Source organism: Elephas maximus, chromosome 1 (genome assembly GCF_024166365.1).
Source record: "Elephas maximus indicus isolate mEleMax1 chromosome 1, mEleMax1 primary haplotype, whole genome shotgun sequence".
NCBI classification, from domain to species: domain Eukaryota; kingdom Metazoa; phylum Chordata; class Mammalia; order Proboscidea; family Elephantidae; genus Elephas; species Elephas maximus.
In genome coordinates, this window is record NC_064819.1 from 174,251,364 (window position 1) to 174,275,961 (window position 24,598).

The 24,598-nt window shown below is 38.2% G+C and overlaps 1 protein-coding gene across 3 annotated transcripts in view; it reads left to right on the forward strand.

Moving 5' to 3' along the window:
- Nucleotides 1-24,598, forward strand: part of AFG1L (AFG1 like ATPase) — a 244,257-nt gene that overhangs the window by 167,390 nt on the left and 52,269 nt on the right. For all 3 annotated transcript variants that reach the window (XM_049896727.1, XM_049896561.1, XM_049896642.1), the window contains 2 exons: nt 21,916-21,986; nt 22,243-22,343. In XM_049896727.1, the coding sequence (XP_049752684.1) occupies nt 21,916-21,986; nt 22,243-22,343 (172 nt within the window). The remainder of the gene's footprint in view (nt 1-21,915; nt 21,987-22,242; nt 22,344-24,598) is intronic.

The following is a 24,598-nucleotide window of genomic DNA, read 5'->3' on the forward strand; positions in this document are numbered from 1 at the left end:
ATACAGGTTTTTGTGTGGACATGTTTTCATTTCTCTTGGGTATACATACATCTAGGAGTGGAATTCCTGGGTCATACAGTAATTCTTAAAATGTTAGAAAGCAAAGATATCACTTTAAGGACTAAGGTGAACCTGACCCAAGCCATGGTTTTTTCAGTTGCTTCATATGTATACAAAAGCTGGACAGTGAATAAGGAAGATCGAAGAAGAATTGATGCCTTTGAATTATGGTGTTGGTGAAGAATATTAAATATACCGTGGACCACCAGAAGAACAAAAAAATCTTTCTTGGAAGAAGTACAGCCAGAATGCTCCTTATAAGCAAGGATGGCAAGACTTTGTGTCACATACTTTGGACATGTTATCAGGAGGGCCCAGTCCCTGCAGGACATCATGCTTGGTAAAATATAGGAAGACCCTCAATGAGATGAGTTGACATAGTGGCTGCAACAATGGGCTAAACATAGCAATGATTGTGAGGATGGCACAGGACCAGGCAGTGTTTCATTCTATTGTACACAGGGTTACTATGAGTTAGAACCTATTAGATGCCACCTAACGACAACAACATTATAACTCTATGTTTAGTCTTTTGAGGAACTGCCAAACTGTTTTCCAAAGCAACTGCATCATTTTACGTTCCCACCAGCAGTGTATGAGAATTCCAATTTCTCCACATCCTTATCAACAGTTTTTATTATCTGTCTTTTTTATTATAGCTAAGCCCTGTGAAGCATTCTAATCTGCACACATGGGGTTGCCATGAATCAGAATCGATTCGATGGCAACTAACAACAATAGCATCAAAGGAGTAGGTATATTTCCACATATTTGGGAGGAGAACAGAACCTTACTTTATAATTTATATATAATACTGTATACCTTTTTTTTTTACTGTATACCAGACTAAGTATTTAATTGTATGGCTGTACTTGTTTAGTAAAGTGTCAGTAAACCGTATGCACAACATGTATGTGAGTAGATAATATGTGTATATATACACATATGAAAATACAGAGGATGTTTTTAGGTTTCCTTAGAATTTTTATGTCCTTATTATTTCATCTTCAGATACATCAAAATTATAACTAAAGGTCAGAACATATTCAGCAAAAGAAGAGGTGATCTGGCAAAAGCTCTAGGTCTTTAGTTACTCATACTCATTGTGTATGTTTTAAACCTTTAAAACCCTCTGGCCTTTCTTTCCCAGGCTGATGTGTTCATCGTCTCCTGAAAGGAGGTTAGAGCTTACTTTCCAGTTTCTTTTTTGTCTTTATTGGTTTTTAAAAATTTTCAGTCATTATAGCCTTTCCATTTTTCCCACTTAATTTTATGTGCTGAGTAGATTATCTTTATATATTGTTCTTTCCTCATATTCGTTGTTGTTGATTTTGTTTCTGCTGAGTCTCTATTTTTTTCTTGTATTTTATTTTGATGAGTAGGATAGTTTGTCTCCTTTGTGGTTACCTTATTATTTATCTCTATTTTTCTAAATTTAAACCTAACTTTTATTTCTTTGTATCGCTGTATCTTCTTTTCCATATGTAAGGTCTATGATTACATTTCTTAGTCCCTCTTTATTGTTTTAATGTTGTCCTCTTTTATATAATAACATCGGTGTTACCCTGTTTTGAGCTTTTTTTTTTTTTTTTTAATCTTGCTTTGTTTTTTTGATTTCCCTGTCTGGGTTGACTTCTGATTGCTCTGCCCAGTGTTCTAGTCTTGGATTGATGCCTGATATTATTGATTTTCTAACCAAAGAACTCTCTTTAGCATTTCTTGTAGTTTTGGTTTGGTTTTTATGAATTCCCTAAACTTCTGTTTATCTGGAAATGTCCTAATTTCACCTTCATATTTAAGAGATCTCTTTGCTGGATATATGATTCTTGGCTGGCAATTTTTTTCCTTCAATTTTTTTCATAAGTCATCCCATTGCCTTCTTGCCTGCATCGTTTCTGCCTGGTTGCCTGGACTTATTCTTATTGGGGTAGCCTTTCCATTTTTTTAATGAAGAAAAAAATTTTGTTTGGCTATACCAAGTTGCAATTCTATATATTGCACTACTAATTTATTTTGGGGAAAATACAGCATGAAGATTTGATAGAAATTTTATATGGAGTTTGGGGCTGAGAAAAAGGAGTAAAGGCCTGAAACTTGAGAGCTAAAGGTGTTAGATCCTACTTTCTGCATTTTATTTTACACAGGTCAGGATAAATGCAATCAGGTAACTTGCTCTCCAGATGACTGAGAAGGGTGGGAAATTTAGAGACTGAAATGGATCTCTGTGCAGTCAATGAAGCCTTTGAGTGGTTGAAAAGAAGATAAATACTAGGACAAAATCCATTTTAACACCTGATTCCATTATGTAAAACGAGCCAACATGATTTAAAATGCAACCAAGTTGGTTTTACATTAAGGAAAATATAAACCAACTTAATCTTAGACCTGCCTCCCTCCCCAGATTATGTTTGGTGTGCGACAAAGAGCTGGACAGCATGAATGCACAAGGAATCAGCAGAGTGAGAAGGCTCACTGCCAGGGAAGTTTGGCACAAGAACTCTAAGAGGAAGGGGAAACTTTTCCCTCGTAGAATTATCTTTGGCTGTCTGGAATAGAGAATATGAGGTGAGAAGGACCAAGAAAAGCCAAACGTAGTCTCTTTGTTGATACCTTAACAAGCTGTTGATATGTAAAAGGGGATAAAAGGAGTAAAGCCTGCGTAGCATTCTGTTCCACTGAGTCAATCCTAATGAAGTAGAAATTCCTTGAAGAAATTAATTTCCATTTAAATTCATGGGTGAGCCTCATCCAGAAACCTCCAAGTATTTTGGAATTTTTGTTGAGAAGTTCAAACGATCCAACAATTAGGTCTTTTTTGACATATTCTATTTCTTATAGTCTAAGTTTTATTCTGAACACCTGATTTTCTTGAATTCAGAATGACTGATTACTAGTTTAATGTAGAAAAATACATCAGATTCTTATACCCCCGAAGCAATCTGGCTTTTAATCCAGGGTAGTCTACTCACAGGATTCCTGTAGGAGTTGATGTCAAATTTCCTGGCAACTAAACAGCGAGCCATTCCAGGGAACTGGCACCTTTTGGTTAGCAGCCCTATCTCTTAACCACTATGCCATCAAGGTTTCCACAGTGGTACTAGTTAATGGAAAACAGAACCTGCTCCTCCACTGCAGATTCTTAGAGTAACAGAAGTTGACAGAAGAAACGGGATGGGTGAATTTTACCAGGGCATTACAGAATAAAGAAAAGGGAGTGCATGCTCTGCTCAGATTCCCTCTGCCCTCTCCAAAAGCATTTGAAAAGAGTAACTATCTTTCCTTATCAGAATTGACTTTCATTTTCTTACTGTGGTCAACATTGGATAATCTGTGCAAATTTTATTTTAGATGAAGGTTTACAGAACAAACTAGTTTTTCATCAAACAGTACACTCCTTGTTGTATGACACTGGTTAACAACCCCATGACATGTCAACACTCTGCCTTCTCAACCCTGGGTTCCTGTTCCCTCCTGCCTTCCAGTCCCTGCCCGAGGGCTGGTGTGCCGGTTTAGTCTTATTTTGTTCCATGGGCCTGTTCAAACTTTGGTTAAAGGGTGAACCTCAGGAGTGACCTCATTACTGAGCTGAAAGGGTATCTGGGGGCCATACTCTCAGGGTTTCTCCAGCCTCTGTCAGGCCAGCAAGTCTGGTCTTTCTTTTGAGTTAGAATGTTGTTCTACATTTTTCACCAGCTCTGTCTGGGACTCTCTACTGTGATCTCTGTCAGAGCAGTCAGTGGTGGTAGCTGGGTACCACTTAGTTATACTAGACTCAGTCTGGCGGAGGCCATGGTAGATGTGGTCCAGTAGTCCTTCGGACTAATCTTTCCCTTGTATCTTTAGTTTTCTTCATTGTTCCTTGCACCCAAAGCAGTGAGACAGGTGGAGTATCCTAAATGGCCACTTATAGGCTTTAAAGACCCCAGACACTACTCACCAAAGTAGAACATACAACATTTTCTTTATAAAGTATGTTATGCCACTTGAGCTAGTTGTTCCTCAAGACCATGGTCCCTACAGCCCTCAGCCCAGCAATTTGGTCCCTAAGGGAGTTTGGATGTGTCTATGGAGCTACCATGAGCTTGCCTTGTACAGATTGTGCTGGCTTCCCCAGTATTGTGTACTGTCTTACACTTCACCAAAGTTACCACTTATTTATTGTCTGAAGTGTTTTTCCATCCCCACTCTTCCCCTCCCTCATAACCAGTAAAGATTGTTTCTTTTTGTATGTAGACCTTTTCATGAGTTTTTACAGTAGTGGTTTCATACAGTATTTGTCTTTTGTGATTGACTTATTTCGCTCAGCATAATGCCCTCCAGATTCATCCATGTTATGACATGCTTCACAGATTCACTGTTGTTCTTTATTGTTGTGTAATACTCCACTGCGTATATGTATCACAGTTCGTTTATCCATTCGTCTGTTGATGGACATCTAGATTGTTTCCGTCTTTTTGCTATTGTGAACAATGCTGCAGTAAACATGGGTGTGCATATGTCTATTCGTGTGCCAACTCTTCTTTCTCTAGGATATATTCCTAGGAGTGGGATTGCTGGATCATATGCTATTTCTATTTCTAGCTAAGGAAGTGCCATATCATTTTCCAAAATGGTTGTATCATTTTGCATTCCCACCAGCAGTGCATAAGAGTTCTGATCTCCTCACAGCCTCTCCAACATTTGTTATTTCCTGTTGTATTGATTTATGCTAGTAATGCTGGGGTGAGATGGAATCTCATTGTGGTTTTGATTTGCATCTCTCTCATGGCTAGAGATTGTGAGCATTTCCTCATTTGTCTGCTGGCCGGTTGAATGTCTGCTTTGGTGAAGTGCCTGTTCATTTCCTTTGCACATTTTTTAATTGGATTATTTGTCGTTTTGTTGTAGAGGTGTTGGATTTTCCTGTAGATTTTAGAGATTAGACCTTTGTTGGATTTGCCATAGCCAAATATTTTTTCCCAGTCTGTGGGTTCTCTTTTTACTCTTTCGGTGAAGTCTTTTGATGAGCATAAGTGTTTAATTTTTAGAAGATTCCAGTTATCTAGCTTATCCTCTGGAGCTTGTGTGTTGTTGGTTGTGGTTTGTATTCTGTTAATGCTGTATATTAGAGCCTCTAGTGTTGATCCTATTTTTTCGTCTATAAACTTCATGGTTTTTGGCTTTATATTTAGGCCTTTGATCCATTTTGAGTTTTTGTATATGGTGTGAGGTATGGGTCCTTTTTCATTTTTTTGCAGATGGACATCCAGTTTTGCCAGCAGCATTTGTTAAAAAGACTGTCTTTCCCCATTTGATGGACCTTGGGCCTTTGTTGAAGATCAGGTGACCATAGGTGGATGGATTTACATCTCGGTTCCCAATTCCATTCCATTGGTCAATGTGTCTCTCGTTGTACCAGTACCAGGCTGTTTTGACTACAATAGTTGTATAGTAGGTTCTGAAGTCAGGTAGTGCGAGTCCTACTTTATTCTTCTTCTTCAATAGTACTGTATTTATCCAGGGTGTCTTCCCTTTCCGTATAAAGTTAATGATAAGTTTTCTATCTTGTTGGTATTTGGTTCAGTATTGCATTGTATTTGTAAATTGCATTGGGTAGAATTGTCATTTTCACAACGTTGAGTCTACCTGTTCATGAGCATGGTATGTTTTTCCGTTTATATAGATCTCTTTTGGTTTCATGCAGTAATGTTTTGTAGTTTTCTTTGTATAGGTCTTCTACTTCCCTGATTAGATTTATTCCCAAGTATTTTATTTTTTAGGGGCTGTTACAAATAGTATTGTTTTTCTGATTTCCTTTTCATTGTTCTCTTTATTGGTATATAGGAATCCAATTAATTTTTGTATATTTATCTTGAAATCTGCTACTCTGCTTAATCTTTCTATTAGTTACTGTAGTTTTCTCGTGGAGTCTTTTGGGTTTTCTTAGTATCATATCCACAAATAGGGAGAGTTTAACTTCTTCATTACCAATTTGGGTGCCCTTTATTTCTGTTTCTTGGCTTATTTCTCTAGCTAGGACTAATAACACAATGTTAAGTAGGAGTGGTAATAAAGGGCATCCTTGTCTTGTTCCTGTTCTCAAGGAGAATGTTTTCAGCCTCTCTCCATTAACAATGATGTTGGCCTTTGGTTTTGCAGAGATGCCCTTTATTATGTTGAGAAATTTACCTTCTATACCTTTTTTATTGAGAGTTTTTATCAAAAATGGGTGTTGGACATTGTCAAATGCCTTTTCTGTGTGGGTTGAGATGATCATGTGATTCTTTCCTTTTATTTATGTCGTGGATTACATTGATCGATTTTCTAATGTTGAACTATCCTTGCATACTTGGTATGACTCCTACTTGGTCATGGTGTATTATTTTTTTTTCATGTGATGCTGAATTCCATGGGCTAGAATTTTGTGGAGAATCTTTGCATCTGTATTCATGAGAGATATTGGCCTGTAATTTTCTTTTTTCATGGTATCTTTGCCTGGTTTTGGTATCAGGGTTATACTGGCTTCATAGAATGAATTTGGTAGTATTATTTTCTTTTCTATGTTCTGAAATAGTTTGAGTAGTACTGGTGTAAACTCTTCTCTGAATGTTTGGTAAAGTTCTCCAGTGAAGCCATCTTGGTTGGGAGTTTTTTTTTTTTTTTTTTTTTAATTTCCTTTTCAATCTCTTCTCTTGTTATGGGTGTGTTCAGATTTTCAACATCATTTTGTGTTAATTTGAGTAGTGTGTCTCTAGAAATTCTTCCATTTCCCCTATGTTTTCAAATTTGTTGGAGTTTAGTTTTTCATAATATTGTTATAATCCTTTTTATTTCATTTGGACCTGTTGTAATGTCTCCCATTTCATTTCTTCTTTGGGTTATTTGTGTTCTCTCCTGTTTTTCTTTTGTCAGCTTGGCCAGTGGTTTGTTGATGTTGTTGATACTTTCAAAGAAACAACTTTTTGTTTGGTTGATTCTTTCTATTGTTTTTCTATTCTCTATTTTGTGTATTTCTGCTCTGATGTTTATTATTTCCTTTCTTCTGGTAGTCGTGGGCTTCTATTGCTGTTCTCTTTCTATTTGTTCAAGTTGTATAACTAATGTTTTGATTTTGTCCCTTTCTTTTTTGATGTGTGCATGCATTGCTATAAATTGACCTCTAAGCACTGCCTGTGCTGTGTCTGAAAGGTTTTGGTATGATGTGTTTTCATTCTCATCTGATTCTAGGAATTTTTGATTCCATCTTTGATTTCTTCTATTACCCAGTGGTTTTTAAGCAGGGTGTTATTCAGTTTCCATGTAATTGATTTTTTTTTCCTAACTCTTCTGTTGTTAATTTCTACTTTGATGGCATTGTGATCAGAGAAGATACTTTGTATTATCTGAGTGTTTTGGATTTTGTTGAGGGTCGCTCTGTGGCCTAAGATGTGGTCTATTCTAGAGAATGTTCCATGTGCCCTGGAAAAGAATATGTACTTTGCAGCTGCTGGGTGGACTGTTCTTTATATGTCTATGAGGTCAAGTTGGCTGATTGTGCTCTTTAATTCTTCTGTATCTTTGTTGAGTTTCTTTCTAGATGTTCTGTCCTTTACCAAGAGTGAAGTTTCCTACTATTATTGTGGAACTGTGAATTTCTGTTTTCAGTGTTGTTAGAGTTTGTTTTATGTATTTTGGAGCCTTGTCATTGTGTGCATAGATGTTTATTATGGTTAAGCCTTCATGATGGATCATCCCGTTAATCATTATATAGTGCCCCTCTTTGTCTTTTATGGAGGATTTTGTTTTAAAGTCTATTTTGTCTGAGATTAGTATTGGTGCTTGTTTTGGTTATCTAGTGCTGCTGTAACAGAAAAACCACAAATGGATGGCTTTAACGAAGAGAAATTTATTTTCTCACAGTCTAGTAGGTTACAAGTCCAAACTCAGGGCATCAGCTCCAGGGGACGGCTTTCTCTCTCTCTGGGCTCTTGAGGAAGGTCTTTGTCCTCAGTCTTCCCCTGGTCAAGGAGCTTCTTGGGCATAAGGACCCTGGGTCCAAAGGACACGCTCTGCTCCCAGTGCTGCTTTCTTGGTGGAATGATGTTCCCAACTCTCTGCTTGCTTCTCTTTCCTTTTATCTCTTAAAAGATAAAAGGTGGTGCAGGCCACACCCCAGGGAAACTCACTTTACATTGGATCAGGGAGGTGACCTGAGTGAGGGTGGTGTTACAATCCCACCCTAATCCTCTTAACATAAAATTATAATCACAGAATGGAGGACAACTACACAATACTGGGAATCATGGCCTAACCAAGTTGATACACACAGTTTTGGGGGGACGTAATTAAATCCCTGACAGCACTCCTGCTATTTTTTGGTAGTTCTTTGCTTGATACATTTTTTTCCATCCTTTGATTTTCGATAAATTTACATCTTTGTTTCTAAGGTGTGTCTCTTATAGACAGCATATTAATGGATTCTGTTTTTTTTTTTTTTAATCTATTCTGTCACTCTCTGACTCTTTATGGATGCATTTAGGTCATTTACATTCAGTGTAATTATTAATAGTTGTGAGTTCTTTGCTGTCACTTTGTGGTCCTTTTTTTGTTCCTCTTACTCTCCTGTGCTGAGTTCCTTTTGTTTGTGGATATCTTTTTCATTTCTTCTGTTTTTGTAGATTTTGTTTTTATTGAGACGTTATGTTTTCCTTCTTTATTTTGATGAGTAGGTTTGGTAACTTTGTTTGTGGTTACCTTGAAATTTACCCTTATCTTCCTAAGTTTGAGCGAGTCTATTAGTACCGGGTATCGCCTTGCCTTCCTCTCCATTAGAAAATTCTGTACCTACACTGTTTATTCCTTCTTTTATTGTTATGACATTGTTGTCATTTACAGATTAATCTCTGTGGTTCCTAGTTGCAATTCTTTTGGTTTGGGTAGTCCTTGAGAGTTCATTTCCTAGGTTGGTATCTGGCTGCATCCTAGATTCAGGCTGTGGTCTGATGTTGTTTGTTCTCAGACCAAAGGGCCCCCTTTAATAATCCTGGTAAATTTGGTTTGGTTTTTATATATTCCCTTCATTTCTGTTTATCTGGAAATGCCCTAATTTCACCATCATATGTGAACCAAAGTCTTTCAAGGTTTTATATATGTCATCCCATTGCCTTCTTGCATGCATGGTTTCTGCTGAATAATCAAAGCTCAGCCTTATTGTTTCTCTTTTGTATGTGACTTTTGTTTTTCTTGAGCTGCTCACAGGATTTTTTCTTTGTCTTTGGTTTTAGCAAGTGTAATTATGATACGCCTTAGTGTATTTCTTTTGGGGTCTATCCTACATGGGATTCGTTGAGCTTTTTGGATCATCAGCGTTTCATCGTTCTTGATATTAGGGAAGTTTTCTGCCAGCAATCCTTCAATGATTCTCTCTGTGTTTTCCGTTTTCTCTCCCTTTTCTGGAACTCTGATCACTTGCAAATTTTTGCTTTTGATTGTATCCCACGTAATTCTCAGGGCTTCTTCATTTTTCTTCATTCTTTTTTCTGATTTTTCCTCAACAGAGTTGTATCCAAGTGTTTGTCTTCAATTTGCTGATCCTGTCTTCCATCATATCAAATCTGCCTCTCAGCCCTTTCTGTGACACTGTCTTCTGAAATCTTGTTGTTTGTCTTTTGGATTTCGAATTGTTGTTTTTGTGTGATTTCTAGTTGTGAATTTCTTTTGGCATTTTGTTCCTGTATATTTTCCTGAATTCTTCCATTCTTTTGTCTCTATTTTCCATGAATTTGTCTGCCTTTTGTATAAATTTGTCTATTTTTTCCTCATTTTGTCTCCTTTTTGCTTCAGCTCTTGGCTTGCTCTGAACATTAGAGATTTTAATTCCCTGTCAAGTAGCTCTAGTACCTTTTCTTCTACTGGTAAGTTATCTGGTGTTTTATTTTGGATCCTACTTGAACTATCCTTTTTTTTTTTTTTTTTAATGTGTTTTGATATCTGCTTTCTTCGGGACATTCATTTCTTGATTGTAGATTTGTTTTGTCCTGCTTTTCTGTTTTACTTGGTTATGTCTGAGCAGGCGGGCTGTACATTCTTTGTTTTTTGCTTGTCTGTAGTCATGATACTTTGCACCTCCTTGTCCAATGAGTGGGGCCAGTCACACAGCTGTGGTGCAGCAGGGCATGTCTAACTGAAGGGAAGGGGCTGGGATGGGTTGTTTGTGTCATGTACTAGGGCTGACAGGGCGGGCTAGGAATCAGTGCTGGGCAGGTTCCAGTAGGCCATGTCTGTGCTGCTTGAGGGTGTGATGCATGGCGCAGGTAGGCAGGAAAGAGGGGTGAGGTTGTGATGTGTGGAGCTAATAGGGGTATAGGCAAGAGGAAAGGGAGGAGAAAGAAACAGGAGCCAAAAACAAAGAAACAAACAGGGGGGAAAAAAAGTGCTAAGGGAGCATCCTGTTGGAGTGGAGAGATGAGAAACCGAGAAATTGAGAAAAGGAAAAAAGAGAAAAATGGAAGAAGGAAAAAAATAGATAAAAATTTGGAAAAGAAAAAAAGGGGGGGGACCTCCCCCCCAGGAATGCCACCAGTGGGGCCACGAAGACTGGGGAAGTGGCTCCCAGGCTGTTCAGTATAGCCTGGCTAGAGGGGGTATAGATGTCACACAGCAACAGGTAGTTAGGAGACAGGAAATGAAGGTAAGTATAGAGAGATGAGAACTGAGAAATGAAGAAAGAAAGGGAAAAAGGAGAAAAAAGAAAGAAAAAAAGAAATGCCCCCAGGGATCCTGTCTGCTCAGATTGGGGGAGTGGCTGCTAAGCCATCCAGTGCAGCCTGGCTAGAAGGGGCTCCCCAGCCACGAAAAGAAAAAAAAAAAACAAACAAAGCAAAGCGAAATGAATCAAGCAAAAAAAAACCCAAAAAATCAGGGATCCCACTAGTATGGTGTCGCCGGCCGGGGGAGTGGTTCCCCAGTCATGCAGGGCTTCACAGCCTTTTGAGAAGAAGCAAGGATGGCACACAGAGCCAGGTGTTCCAGAGAAAGGAGGGGAAGGTGGTGGGAGGCACAGAAGAAAGCAAAAGAAATGGAAAGAACCAACACCAGCTCAGGAGGCTGACCAGTGTTGGTGGGGCAAATCCAAGGGGCCTGAGGCCAAAGCAGTTGCCTCCTGGCCAAGAGACTGGCTGGCAGAAAGCAGAGGAGGCCAAAGTGGGGAGGGGAAGTTGGGTGGAGGCTTAGGAAAACGTATATCACTTGTTACCGGGTGCTCTGTCTCCTGTTGGGAACTTCACGAAGCTACTTTCCTATACTCCGTGTCCGCTGATCTCTAATGTGGGCAGGGTGAATCCAAGTGGGATAGATCCTGCACTTCCCGGCTGGTCGAGCCACTGCATCCAGCCAGGAAGCTCAGAGGTTGAGCAGCGGGAGAGAATGGTGGGTAGGAATGTGTGTTTCGCTGGTTACCGGGTGCTCTGTCTCTTACTGGGAGCTCCACGAAGCTGATTTCCTGTGTTCCCTGTCTGCCAGTCCCTGACAGGAATCTGAGATGGCAGATCTGTGCTGTGTTAGCTGATAGGGGCCCTTTGCACGTACCTGTCCTCATGCTCTGTTCTCTATCAGTTTCTGGTAGGTATCTGGTAGCTAGTGCGAAGCCTTTTGAGGGTTCACTGGTGAAAACTGGCTTGCTTCATCTTGGCTCAGTATCACACCTCCTAACTTCCTGCTTTTCCAGTCTACTAAAGTCCTGCCCATCCAACTAAGGAAAACAATTCCAGTCTCTCTTTCTTCCAGCATGCCCTAATCTTTCCAAGTTATTGTTTTAGAGAATTCTTCTCCCCAGTCACTTGTCTTTGATGTTGTTGTTAGGTGACCTCAAGTAGATTCCTACTCTTAGAGACCCTGTGTACAACAGAACAAAACATTGCCTGGTCCTGTACCATCCTCACAATCATTACTATGTTCGAGCCCATTGTTGCAGCCACTGTGTTAGTCCATCTCACTGAGAGTCTTTCTCTTTTTTGCTGACCCTCTACTTTACCAAGCATGATGTTCTTCAGGGACTGGTCACTCCTGATAATATGTCCAAAGTAAGTGAGTTGAAGTGTTGCCGTCCTCGCTTCTAAGAAGCATTTGGGCTGTACTTCTTCCAAGAGAGACTTGTTTGTTCTTCTGGCAGTACATGGTCTATTCAGTATTCTTTGACAGCATCATAATTCAAATGCATCAATTCTTCTTCTGTCTTCCTTATTCATTGTCCAGCTTTCACAAGCATATGAGGTGATTGAAACTACCATGGTTTGGGTCAGGCATACTTTAGTCCTCAAAGTGACATTTTTGCTTTTTAACATCTTAAAGAGGTCTTTTGCAGATTTGCCCAATACAAAAGGTTGTTTGATTTCCTGGCTGCTGCTTCCATGGGCATTGATTGTGAATCCAAGTAAAATGAAATCCTTGACAGCTTTTTCTCCACTTATCATGATGTTGCTTATTGGTCCAGTTGTGAGGATTTTTGTTTTCTTCGTGTTGAGGAGTAATACATACTGAAGGTTATAATCTTTGGTATTCATCAGTTAGTGCTTCAAGTCCTCTTCACTTTCAAACAAACAGGTTGTGTCGTTGCATATCACAGGTTGTTAATGAGTCTTCTTCCAATCCTGATGCCCCATTCTTCTTCATATAGTCCAGCTTCTCGGATTATTTGCTCAGCATACAGATTGAATAAGTACGGTGAAAGGATTCAACCCTGACACACACCTTTCCTGATTTTAAACCATGCAGCATGCACTTGTTCTGTTTGAACGACTGCTCTTGATCTACATGTAGGTTTCTCATGAGCACAAGTGTTCTGGAATTTCCATTCTTGGCAATGTTATCCATAATTTGTTATGATCCACATAGCCAAATGCCTTCGCATAGTCAATAAAACACAGGTAAACATCTTTCTAAATTATCTCCAGCAAAATTTTACTTGCCATTAGTCTTTAAGGAGGGTAAATCATCCTCTTCTTTTCCAGGGGGAGGAGAGGGAAAAGACTCATAAAACAAATACTGGACTTAAAGGACAATGGCTCCTATTCCTTTTCCTCTCATTGGTGCTCTCCTTATAAAAATACCGTGGTGAGTGAAGAGTAAGGAATGTTGGAGGAGGAGTGGTGATTGAGTTAGGGCTGGTTCTCCTGCTCATTTAACTATGGGAACAAGAGTCTGGATCCAGTTATTGGTGGCTCACTGGGGATTCTCTTTAGAAAGTTGGAAGTACTTAGCACTTCTAGCCATCAGCTTTAGGTGTTACCTGCAATTCCAGGACAAGAGGGAAAAGTTACACTAAAAATCTGCATAATGTTCCATTGTATGGATGTATCTAAGTGTACCAAACAAAAAACAAATCCAGTGCCGTTGAGTCGATTCCGACTCATAGTGACCCTATAGGACAGAGTAGAACTGCCCCATAGAGTTTCCAAGGAGCCCCTGGTGGATTTGAACTGCTGACCTCTTGGTTAGCAGCTGTAGCACTTAACCACTACGCCACCAGGGCTTCCTATCCAATGGTAGAGAATTTGGTTGAGTATGTATCCAAGTATACTCAATTAAATTCTCCATCATTGCATATTTAGATTCTTTTTCAATGTTAAAAGTAGTGTCACAATGAACATCTTTGTAGTAGTTAACCATTATTATTTTCATATGCAAAGTTCTAATGAGTGGAATAACTGGATGATATGGTGTGCACGTTTTCAAGGCTTTTATATATATTATCTGATTGCCCTGACATCTTCTGCCAGTTTATACCCCTCCCAACAGTGCATAAAAGAGGGTCTTTGTTCTCTGTACCCGGGCATGATTGGGATATTTTTTTTTTTCCTTATCTCTGCTGGTTTGGATACAAGAATGGCATTCTCATGATTTTACATTGTATTTGTTATTACTAGTGAGAATGAATGATTTTACATATGCTTCTTGCTCACTCAGCTTTTTATGAAATGCCTGTTCAGGTATTTTGCTGTTTTTCTTTTTTATTGAAATGTTCACGTTTTTTATTTGTAGGAACTTAGAGTACTATACATTGAGGATCTTAATCATAACCATAAATTTTACCACTGTGTTTCTCAGTTTGATGTGTCCTGTTTACCATACTTTATATTATACAGAAAATTTTATGTTTCAGATCTTAGATAAGTGACTTAACTCTCTAAATCTCAGTTTCCTCTTTTTAAAAATGGGATAATAATGCATGTAATATAGTGAGGTGGGTGTGATGTACATAAATTACTTGCTACATCATAGTTGTTTAACAAATGATTGTATTGTTATTCCCAGTGTGACACATTGAAATAGTTCAGAATCATCTAAAATTTTCACTAGAATTAAAAGACATACTCAAAAATGTGTAAACTGGATATGAATCTGGATAAGAAATAAAACTCTGAATCTTTTAGGCCAGTATAGGCAGACAAGTTTTAATTTCTCATCTTTTCTAATTCTCATCCTTAAAAAGAAATTAATGAACTCTAAGTGACACATCCTCTTAAATAGAGAAATATGAAATCTGAGTGGAGTGTGAGAAGACTAATTTTTTAAAATTAATTTTTATTGTGCTTTAAGTGAAAGTTTATAAATCAGGTCAGTCTCTCATACAAAAATTTATATACACCTTGCTATACACTCCTAATTGCTCTCCCTCTAATGAGATAGTACATTTCTTCCCTCGACTCTCTCTCCTCATGTCCATTTAGGTAGCTTCTGGCTGCCCTCCCCCACCCCACCCTGCCCTCTCATCTCCCCTCCAGACAGGAGATGCCAACATAGTCTCATGTGTCTACTTTATCCAAGAAGCTCGTTCTTCACCAGTATCATTTTCCATCCCATATTCCAGTCCAATCCCTGTCTGAAGAGTTGGCTTTGGTAATGGTTCCAGTCTTAGGCTAACAGAAGGTCTGGGGACCATGGCCTCCGGGGTCCTTCTAGTCCCAGTCTGACCATTAAGTCTGGACTTTTTACGAGAATTTGGGGCCTGCATCCCACTGCTCTCCTGCTCTCTCAGGGGTTCTCTGTTGTGTTCCCTGTCAGGGCAGTCATCAGTTGTGGCTGGGCACCATCTAGTTCTTCTGGTCTCAGGCTGATGTAGTCTCTGGTTTATGTGGTCCTTTCTGTCTCTTAGGCTCATAATTACCTTGTGTCTTTGGTGTTCTTCATTCTTCCTTGCTCCAGGTGGGTTGAGACCAACTGATGCATCTTAGATGGCTGCTTGCTAGCTTTTCAGACCACAGACGCCACTCTCCAAAGTGGGATGCAGAATGTTTTCTTAGTAGATTTTATTATGCCAGTTAACTTAGATGTCCCCTGAAACCATGGTCCTCAAACCCTCGCCCCTGCTATGCTGGCCTTTGAAGCGTTCAGTTTATCCAGGAAACTTCTTTGCTTTTGGTTTAGCCCAGTTGTGTTGACCTCTCCTGTATTGTGTATTGTCTTTCCCTTCACCGAAAATAAAACTTATCTACTATCTAATTAGTGAATACCCCTCTCTCTCCCTCCCTCCCTCCCCCGTCTTGTAACCATCAAAGATTATTTTCTTCTCTGTTTAAACTATTTCTCGAGTTCTTGTAATAGTGGTCTTATACAATATTCACTCAGCATAATGTCTTCCAGATTTTTCCATGTTATGAAATGTTTCATGGATTCATCATTGTTCTTCATTGACGCATAGTAGTCCATTGTGTGAATATACCATAATTTATTTATCCATTCATCCATTGATGGGCACATTGGTTGCTTCCAACTTTTTCCTATTGTAAACAGTGCTGCAATAAACATGACTGTGCGTATACCTGTTCATGTAAAGGCTCTTATTTCTCTAGGATATATTCCAAGAAGTGGGATTGCTGGCTTGTATGGCAGTTCTATTTCTAGCTTTTTAAGGAAGCGCCAAATCGATTTCCAAAGTAGTTGTACCATTTTACATTCCCACCAGCAGTATATAAATGTTCCAGTCTCTTCACAACCTCTCCAACATTTATTATTATGTGTTTTTTTGGGTTAATGCCAGCCTTGTTGGAGTGAGATGGAATCTCATTATAGTTTTGATTTGCATTTCTTTAGTGGCTAATGATTGTGAGCATTTCCTCATGTATCTGTTAGCAGCCTGAATGTCTTCTTTAGTGAAGTGTCTGTTCATATCCTTTTCCCATTTTTTAATTGGATTATTTGTCTTTTTGCAGTTGAGTTTTAGCAGAATCATGTAGATTTTAGAGATCAGGCACTGATCGGAAATGTCATAGCTAAAAACTTTTTCCCAGTCTGTAGGTAGTGAGAAGACTAATTTTTAAAAAAATATTATTGTGTTTTAGTTGAAAGTTTACATAGCAAATTAGGTTCCCATTAACAATTTTTATACAACTTGTTCCATGACATTGGTTACCTTTATCAGAATGTGTCAACATTCTCATTATTTCTGTTCTTTTTGTTCTGTCTCCATTAATGTAGCTTCCTTGCCCCTCCTTAGCTTCTCATTTCTGTTTCAGGGTAAATGTTGAGCATTTGATCTCATATAGTTGATTATTTAAAGCAGTCCTATATTCACAGATGATATTGTTTAATTTATAAGCCAAACTATTATTTGGATGAAAGGTAACCATCAGGAGTCACTTCAGTTCCAAGTTCAAAGGATAGCTTAGGGCGATAGTCTCGGGGGTTCCTATAGTCTCTATTGGTTCAATTAATGTTTTCTTACAAGTCATTTTGTAAGGGGTTATGAGTATATTCCTTTCTGGTAAAGATTTCTTTCATGGCATCCTGATTTATTTTATATCAATATACATACATCTTAAAAAAAAAAAAAAACTCAAAAAACAAACATACACTGCCCCCTCATGCTTTTAAGACAGAATATGAAGATGAGGTTCCTGTCCCCTAGGAGAGCAGTGGAACTTACTCCCTGAGATCAGGTGCAAGTTGGTTTAAAGATGGGTCGCAGTCTGTTCACTTGTAAGTTACATAAAACTGCTTTTATGAATATTTATTATTAGGCCATTTTAACACCATTAAAATTATTATTATGTATTTTGTAACTTCTAAGTAAGCTTTTTGTGATCATATTATAGCATTGTTATTAGATAATATTATAATAAAAATAGTTTTATAATTTCACATATGATTTCTTTATATGTGAAATCACATATAATAATTTCAAAGGAAGATGTGACCTGACTAAGCTTTAGTCAGGCAACATTTTTCTAATATAGTATACCAGAGTGTAGTGTATAGAAGAAATCACTATCACCCATTTATAATAGCCCCCCCCTCAAAATAAAATACTTAGGAATAAATTGAACTAGGGATGTAAAAGATATACAAAAATAACTATAAATGCTACTGCAAGAAACCAAAAAACATACCATGCTCATGGATAGGTAGATTCAACATTGTGAAAATGACAATTCTACCCAAGGCAATCTACGATTACAATGCACTCTTGATCCAAGTACCAACAGGATTCTTTAAAGAGAAGTAAAAACTAATCATTAAATTTATATCAAAAGGGAAGAGCTCCAGATAAGTAAAGCACTATTGAAGAAGAAGAATAAAGTAGGAGGACTCGCACTACCTGACCTCAGAACCTACCATACAGCTATGGTAGTCAGAACAGCCTGTTACTGGTACAACAACAGATACATTGACCAATGGAACAGAATTGAGCACCCAGATATAAATCCATCTACCTATGGTCACCTGATCATCAACAAGGGCCCAAATTCCATCAAATTGGGAAAAGACAATCCTTTTAACAAATGGCAAAACTGGATGTCCATCCGCAGAAAAATGAAACAGGACCCATACCTTACACCATACACAAAAACTAACTCAAAATGGATTAAAGGCCTAAATATAAAACCAAAAACTATAAAGGTCATAGAAGAAAGAATCAGGTCAATACTAGAGGTCCTAATACATGGCATTAACAGGATATAAACCATAACTAACAACACACAAACTCCAGAAGATTAGCTAGATAACTGGGATCTCCTAAAAATTAAACACTTATGCTCATCAAAGGTCTTCACCAAAAGAGTAAAAAGAGAACCCACAGACTGGGAAAAAATATTTGGCTATGACAAATCCAACAAAGGTCTAATCTCTAAAATCTACAGGAAAATCCAGCGTGTCTACTACAAAAAGACAATCCAGTTAAAAAATGTGCAGAGGAAATGAATAGACACTTCACCAAAGAAGATATTCAAGCCACTAACAGATACATGAGGAAATGCTCAAGATCACTAGCCACAAGAGAAATGTAAATCAAAACCATAGGGAGATACCATCTCACCCTGATATTACTGTCAAGAATCAATAAAACAGAAAATGAGAAGTGTCGAAGAGGCTGCAGGGAGATTGGAACTCTTATGCGCTGCTGGTGGGAACACAAAATGATACAACCGTTTTGGAAAATGATATGGCGCTTCCTTAGAAAGCTAGAAATAGAAATACCATATGATCCAGCAGCCCCATTCCTAGGAATGTATCCTAGAGGAATAAGAGCCGTCACATGAATAGACATTTGCACACCCATGTTCATTGCAACATTGTTCACAATAGCAAAAAGATGGAAGCAATGTATGTGCTCATCAGCAGATAAATGGATAAATGAACTATGGTACATACACACAGTGGGGTACTACGCAATGATAAAGAACAATGATAAATCTGTATGTAAAGCGTCTCATAACATGGATGAATCTGGGGGGCATTATGCTGAGTAAAATAAGTCAATCACAAAAAGACAAATATTGTATGAGGCCACTACTATAAAAACTCATGATGGTTTACACACAAAAAGAAACAATCTTTGATGGTTAAGAGGGAGGGGAGATGTGAGGATGGAAAAGCAGTAAATAGGCAATAGAAAAGTGGTAACTTTGGCGAAGGGAAGACAGTACACAATGGAGAAGCTAGCACAACTTATCCAAGGAAAGGTGATGGAAGCTCCTTGAGGGACTGAATTACTGGGCTGTGGGCTATGGGGGCCATGGTCTCAGGGAACACCTAGCTAAATTGGCATAACATAGTTCATAAAGAAAATGTTATACATTCTACTCCGTGAGTAGCGTCTGGGGTCTTAATAAGCCTGTGAGCAGCCATCTGAGATACTCCACTGGTCTTACCCCTTTGGGAGCAAGGGAGAATGAAGAAAACTAAAGACACAAGGGAAAGATTAGTCCAAAGGACTAATGGACCACATCTACCATGGCCTCTACCAGACGGAGTATAGTATAACTAAATGGTGCCCAGCTACCACCACTGACTGCTCTGACAGGAATCACAATAGAAGGTTCCAGACAGAGCTGGAGAAAAATATAGAACAAAATTCTAACTCAAAAAGAAAGACCAGACTTGCTGGCCTGACAGAGGCTGGACAAACCCTGAGAGTCTGTTCCCTGGACACCCTTTCAGCTCAGTAATGGAGTCAATCCTGAGGTTCGCCCTTCAGCCAAAGATTGGACAGGCCCATAAAATAAAATGAGACTAAAGGGACACACCAGCCCAGGGGCAAGGACTAGAAGGCAGGAGGGGACAGGAAAGCTGGTAATAGGGAACCTAAGGTTGAGAAGGGAGAGTGTTGACATGTTGTGGGGATGTTAACCAATGTCATAGAACAATATATGTACTAACTGTTTAATGAGGAATTACTTTGTTCTGTAAACCTTCATCTGAAGTACAATTTTTAAAAAAATGTGAAGAAAAACAAAACAAAACAATACAGGGTCCTGGACAGAGCTAGAGAAAAATGCAGAACAAAATTCTAACAAGAAAAGACCAGACTTACTGGCCCAATAGAGACTGGAGAAACCTGGAAAGTATGGCCCCTCGACACCCTTTTAGCTGAGTAACGAAGTCCTCCTGAGGTTCACCCTTTAGCCAAAGATTAAACAGGCCCATAAAACAAAACGAGCCTAAAGGGCACACTGGCCCAGGGCCAAGGACTAGAAGGCAGGAGCGGACAGGAAAGCTGGTAATAGGGAACCCAAGGTCGAGAAGGGAGAGTGTTGACATGTCGTGGGGCTGTTAACCAATGTCACAAAACAATATATGTATTAATTGTTTAATGAGAAGCTAGTTTGTTCTGTAAAACTTTATCTAAAGTAGTATAGAGAAAAAACAAGCAATTACCATTGAGGAGCTTGTAAGCAATTGTTTATTCCTCAAATATGCTTCAGGCAATTGTCTTCTGTGTTGGTTATATTTCAGAATTCAGTTCTTCCTTGGTATTGCGTAACATGCCGATCCTGAGGAACCGTTTGCTTTCCAAAGCCAGCAGATATCCTGGGGTCTGGCCTTGCCCTCTCCTTTCTATATCCTTTAAAAAGCAGCTCACTTCTCCAGTGGTTGTGCTTGTGTAAGCTGCCACTCCCAGGTAGAGATGTTTTGAAATGAATTCTCAGGAATGATGTTGGCAAAGCCATCTAAACATACATTGGCTTGGCATGGTCATTGATATTTTTCCTGACTGTGTGACTTCTTTATATTCTTTATACCTTTAATTTTTTTTTTTTTTTTTGGCAGAAGGGTCTTTTGTCTTAACCACTTAGGTCTTAATCAATTTTTCTGTATTATCATTACTTTAATGCTGCTCTTAATTCAAATATCATATGAGGTTTTATGTAAATCAAATAGCATTTTCCATGTAAAGTTACATTGCAAATGATGTTTTTAAGATCCTTTGAGGTGTCGTGTGGAGTTGGAATATGAAAATTCCAAATTCTTCATAATGACTATGTGCTTTGTTGCATTTTAAAGGCATTTATTCTAGAACATTTGAAGAATTAGGTGCTCATGTGTTAAATATCTGCCACCTGCTAATTATCTCAAGGGAGAAATTAATTTTGGTTCAGTTTAAGCTTAATGTAAAGAAAAATAATCTGCCATATTAATTTTCAATAAGGGTTTATTAAGATGAATGTCCAGAATTTAATTGCTTCCACACCTAGACAAGAATGATCCATGTGTCAAAATTAAGCATATTGGCAGGTCATCCTGTATAAGTTTGGATGTAGAGTTAAACTTACATTTTCACTTGAAATTTCTTGTTTAACAGCATGTATTTCTTCTGCCAGTTATTTTACTTTATTGACTGTGTTAATTTATCAACCCCCTCTTTTAAAAAAAAAATGTGAGAGGAAAAAGGCCACAGCATCATCACATTTATGTATGTGGGTTCCCTAAACCATATGGTGATTTCTAATTAGAATACAAAGGATTCTGTGATGAGACTAACTTCATAATGGCCGTGATAATGGGCATCACAGAAGGAGAGAGTTTTCTCGAATCCCCAACAAGGACACTTTTGAGAGAAACTGTGTGGTCTACAATTGTCCTTATACTAGAAGTCTGATAAAGTTATTGATATGCAGATCAAGTTGGTATTTTGAAGCTTATATTTTAATTCTGAATGTTTGATCCTCCCAGTCAGTGACTTGACTTGATTTTTTTTTTTAAAGCAGCTTCACTATTTAATTTCACATGTACCCTCTCAGTAGAGATTTCAAAGGATACTTTGCTGGATGCTTGACTGCCTTGTCTATTTGCTCTTGTTTTGCATGCAAGAGAGAGCCAGAGCCTTTCTTCTCATTGTGTACACATAGTATTAATGGATTTACTCTGCCTGTATCGTCTCATTACTGGAAACAGCTAGAAGCACAGAAGTCTTTCAGTGTATGCAAATAAGGCAGAATCATCTACCTGAGAGTTAATATTCTCTGCTTTTAAGTGTATTCTAAATCTAATGTTTGTATTTAGAGCATAACATCCTGTTCTCTTTTTTTTATGGGCAAAAAGCTAAGCAGGCTCAGGCAGCTGTTTGATGTTGGCTTCAAGTGTTATTAATTTCATATTCTATTATTCTTTTCACTGTAGCACAAGTGAAGCTGATGTGGAGGCTGTCATGGATAAGTTGTTTGATGAGCTGGCTCAGAAACAAAATGATTGTACGTAAGTTAATTTCTCTTGAAAGAGAATACATTTAGAACACAATGCCCAATCTCCACTGACCAATTAATAAGTTCCATTGCTGTATATGGGTTGATGCCACACTCAAGTGGCAGTCATTGTATCAGCATTTTGTCTAATTTATGTGTTGAATCATGTGCTATTATTCATCAAGCTATGCATTTCCTATCTGTAAGAGATGAATTTTATAGTAATTATCCAGACAAGATTGAGTCTTTGTTCATGTTCCCATAGTAACTAGACCAAGGATTCTAAAAGTGCAAGGCAGAGAGCTGCGGCTGAATAAAGCTTGTGGAACCGTTGCCGACTGCACATTTGAAGAGCTGTGTGAGAGAGTAAGTATCCAGGCACGTCCAGACTCGTTGGCCTTTTCACATGTTAAAATACTTCCTTCTCCTCTCTGCCTGCTGCAGATTTTAAAATACTATCCACAGAGTCAGAACTGATTTAAAAGTCTCATTAAGGGAAATACTCATCTGTATATTCCTCATGCTTTTTATAGACATTGGGCCCAGAATTTGCACTTAGAGGGGCCCTAAAACAAAATTAGAAACAGAGGACTGTCAACTATTGCTGAACGCAAAAATAAAATCAATTTTAGGGATATTTTGTGAAAGTCAAATATATAGGATTTTTTAAAAAAGGTATGAGGTGCGCTTATTATATGGGAAAAGGAAGATGAAGTGATATTACCATGATCCAAGGAAGTAGTAACTTTCTGGTCCTCACTTTCACAGCCTATTTGTTATTGCCACAATATCTGAGCTGTTGGAACCAGGGTCAAAGAAAGTGAATTTCATTTAACTGTGATATCTATATTACATAATAAATAATATATCCAGTAGAGAAAAAAATGTATATACATCCACATTCGTATAAGTGAGAAAGACCTTGATTGCAGATTCTTTGTAGATATGAATTCTGTCTTATAAAAGACACATAACTTTAAGCATAGTTCCTTGATTTACATGTGTAAATTATCATTCTAGCTGGTCTCTAATTTATCTCAACTTTTAGGTAACTAAAGAAGAATTGTTTTCAGTAAAAGAGAAGAGAAAATCTTTATACCTGCCTGCCATTTTATAAGTCATTTTCTTAAAAGCTAGTGATTTAATTACTTCTAACCAATGCTATTTTTTTTTTTTAACCAGTGCAAGGAAACCCTGGTAGTGTAGTGGTTAAGAGCTACGTCTGCTAACCAAAAGGTCGGCAGTTTGAGTCCACCAGGCGCTCCTTGGAAACCGTATGGGGCAGTTCTACTCTGTTCTATAGGGTCGCTATGAGTCAGAATTGACTCAATGGCAACGGGTTTAACCAGTGCAAATGTGTAAGTTTTAAGTTTAATCTGCAACTGTTATTACACAGATGGGAACTAGGGGGGAAAAAGAAAGGACAGACCTGTTGAATCTGGCGATAGTAAAGAAAAGATTTTCTCTTGGAGCAGATTCAGAGTATTTATCTATATTTTATATATGCTCATTATTTGAGGAATCTTAGTACTGGGAAAAGGCCACTTATTAGGAACCAAAATCTTTGTAGTATGGGGGTAGTAGGGAAGAAGGTTGGAAATGAAAATAACATTCATAAAAATAAGTGATTTTTTCTTGTTTAACAAAATACAGGAAACCCTGGTGGCGTAGTGGTTAAGTGCTACGACTGCTAACCAAGAGGTCGGCAGTTCAAATCCGCCAGGCACTCCTTGGAAACCATATGGGGCAGTTCTACTCTGTCCTATAGGGTCGCTCTGAGTCGGAATTGACTTGACAGCAGTGGGTTTTTTTGGTCAACAAAATACAGACTATAAAAGAAACTATGAACTGAACTCTTAAAATAAACATTGAACAAATTAACTATTTGTTTTTTGGTATAACCTTCTTGACAAAATTTTAAGGTAATATGACATCCTTCACTGTATGGTTGTTTAGTCACATCGAAAATAATTTTTATAAAGATATAGAAGGAATTCATCAGTTTTTCCAAATTCCTCTCTCATTCCATTAATATTTAAATTATTTTCTTCTGAAGTTCTAGTGTCATTATCCTTGTTGACTTCTTCAAGTTGGCCAGATCTCCATTTTTCAGTGTATGGGTTTACCTTTTATCTATGTTCTAATTGTGAAATGCTTACGACAGACGTCAGACAACCACTCAGTGACTGACAAAGGATATTGACATGACAGGTCGGGTTAGCTGTAACGGATGTTTGAAGGAATACTGAATTTTTAAATGGTCAGTTCATCTTGTTATGATGATTTTGCCCTTCTTTGCAACCTTATAAAACTGTAGCAATTGGATATTGAATACTTAGTGAAGAGGACCCTTGAAGTCATTCAGCTTCAGATACAATCCAAAACTCTTAATTAGTTATAATGATCTTACAAGCAAGGTTAAATAGTGGCCAAAAATTGTTCAGTAAAGGAAAAACACATGTGGCTCAAGGTAAAGGTCCACAGTGTGATTGGAACAGTCCCAGCTGTGGATTGCCTGTCCTGGTATTCTGGTAGGCTCTCAAGGCCTGAGACTCACCGAGCCACCATCCTGATACCACCAGGGAGCACCTTTGGCAAGGAGTGGATGGGTTGAGAGTCTA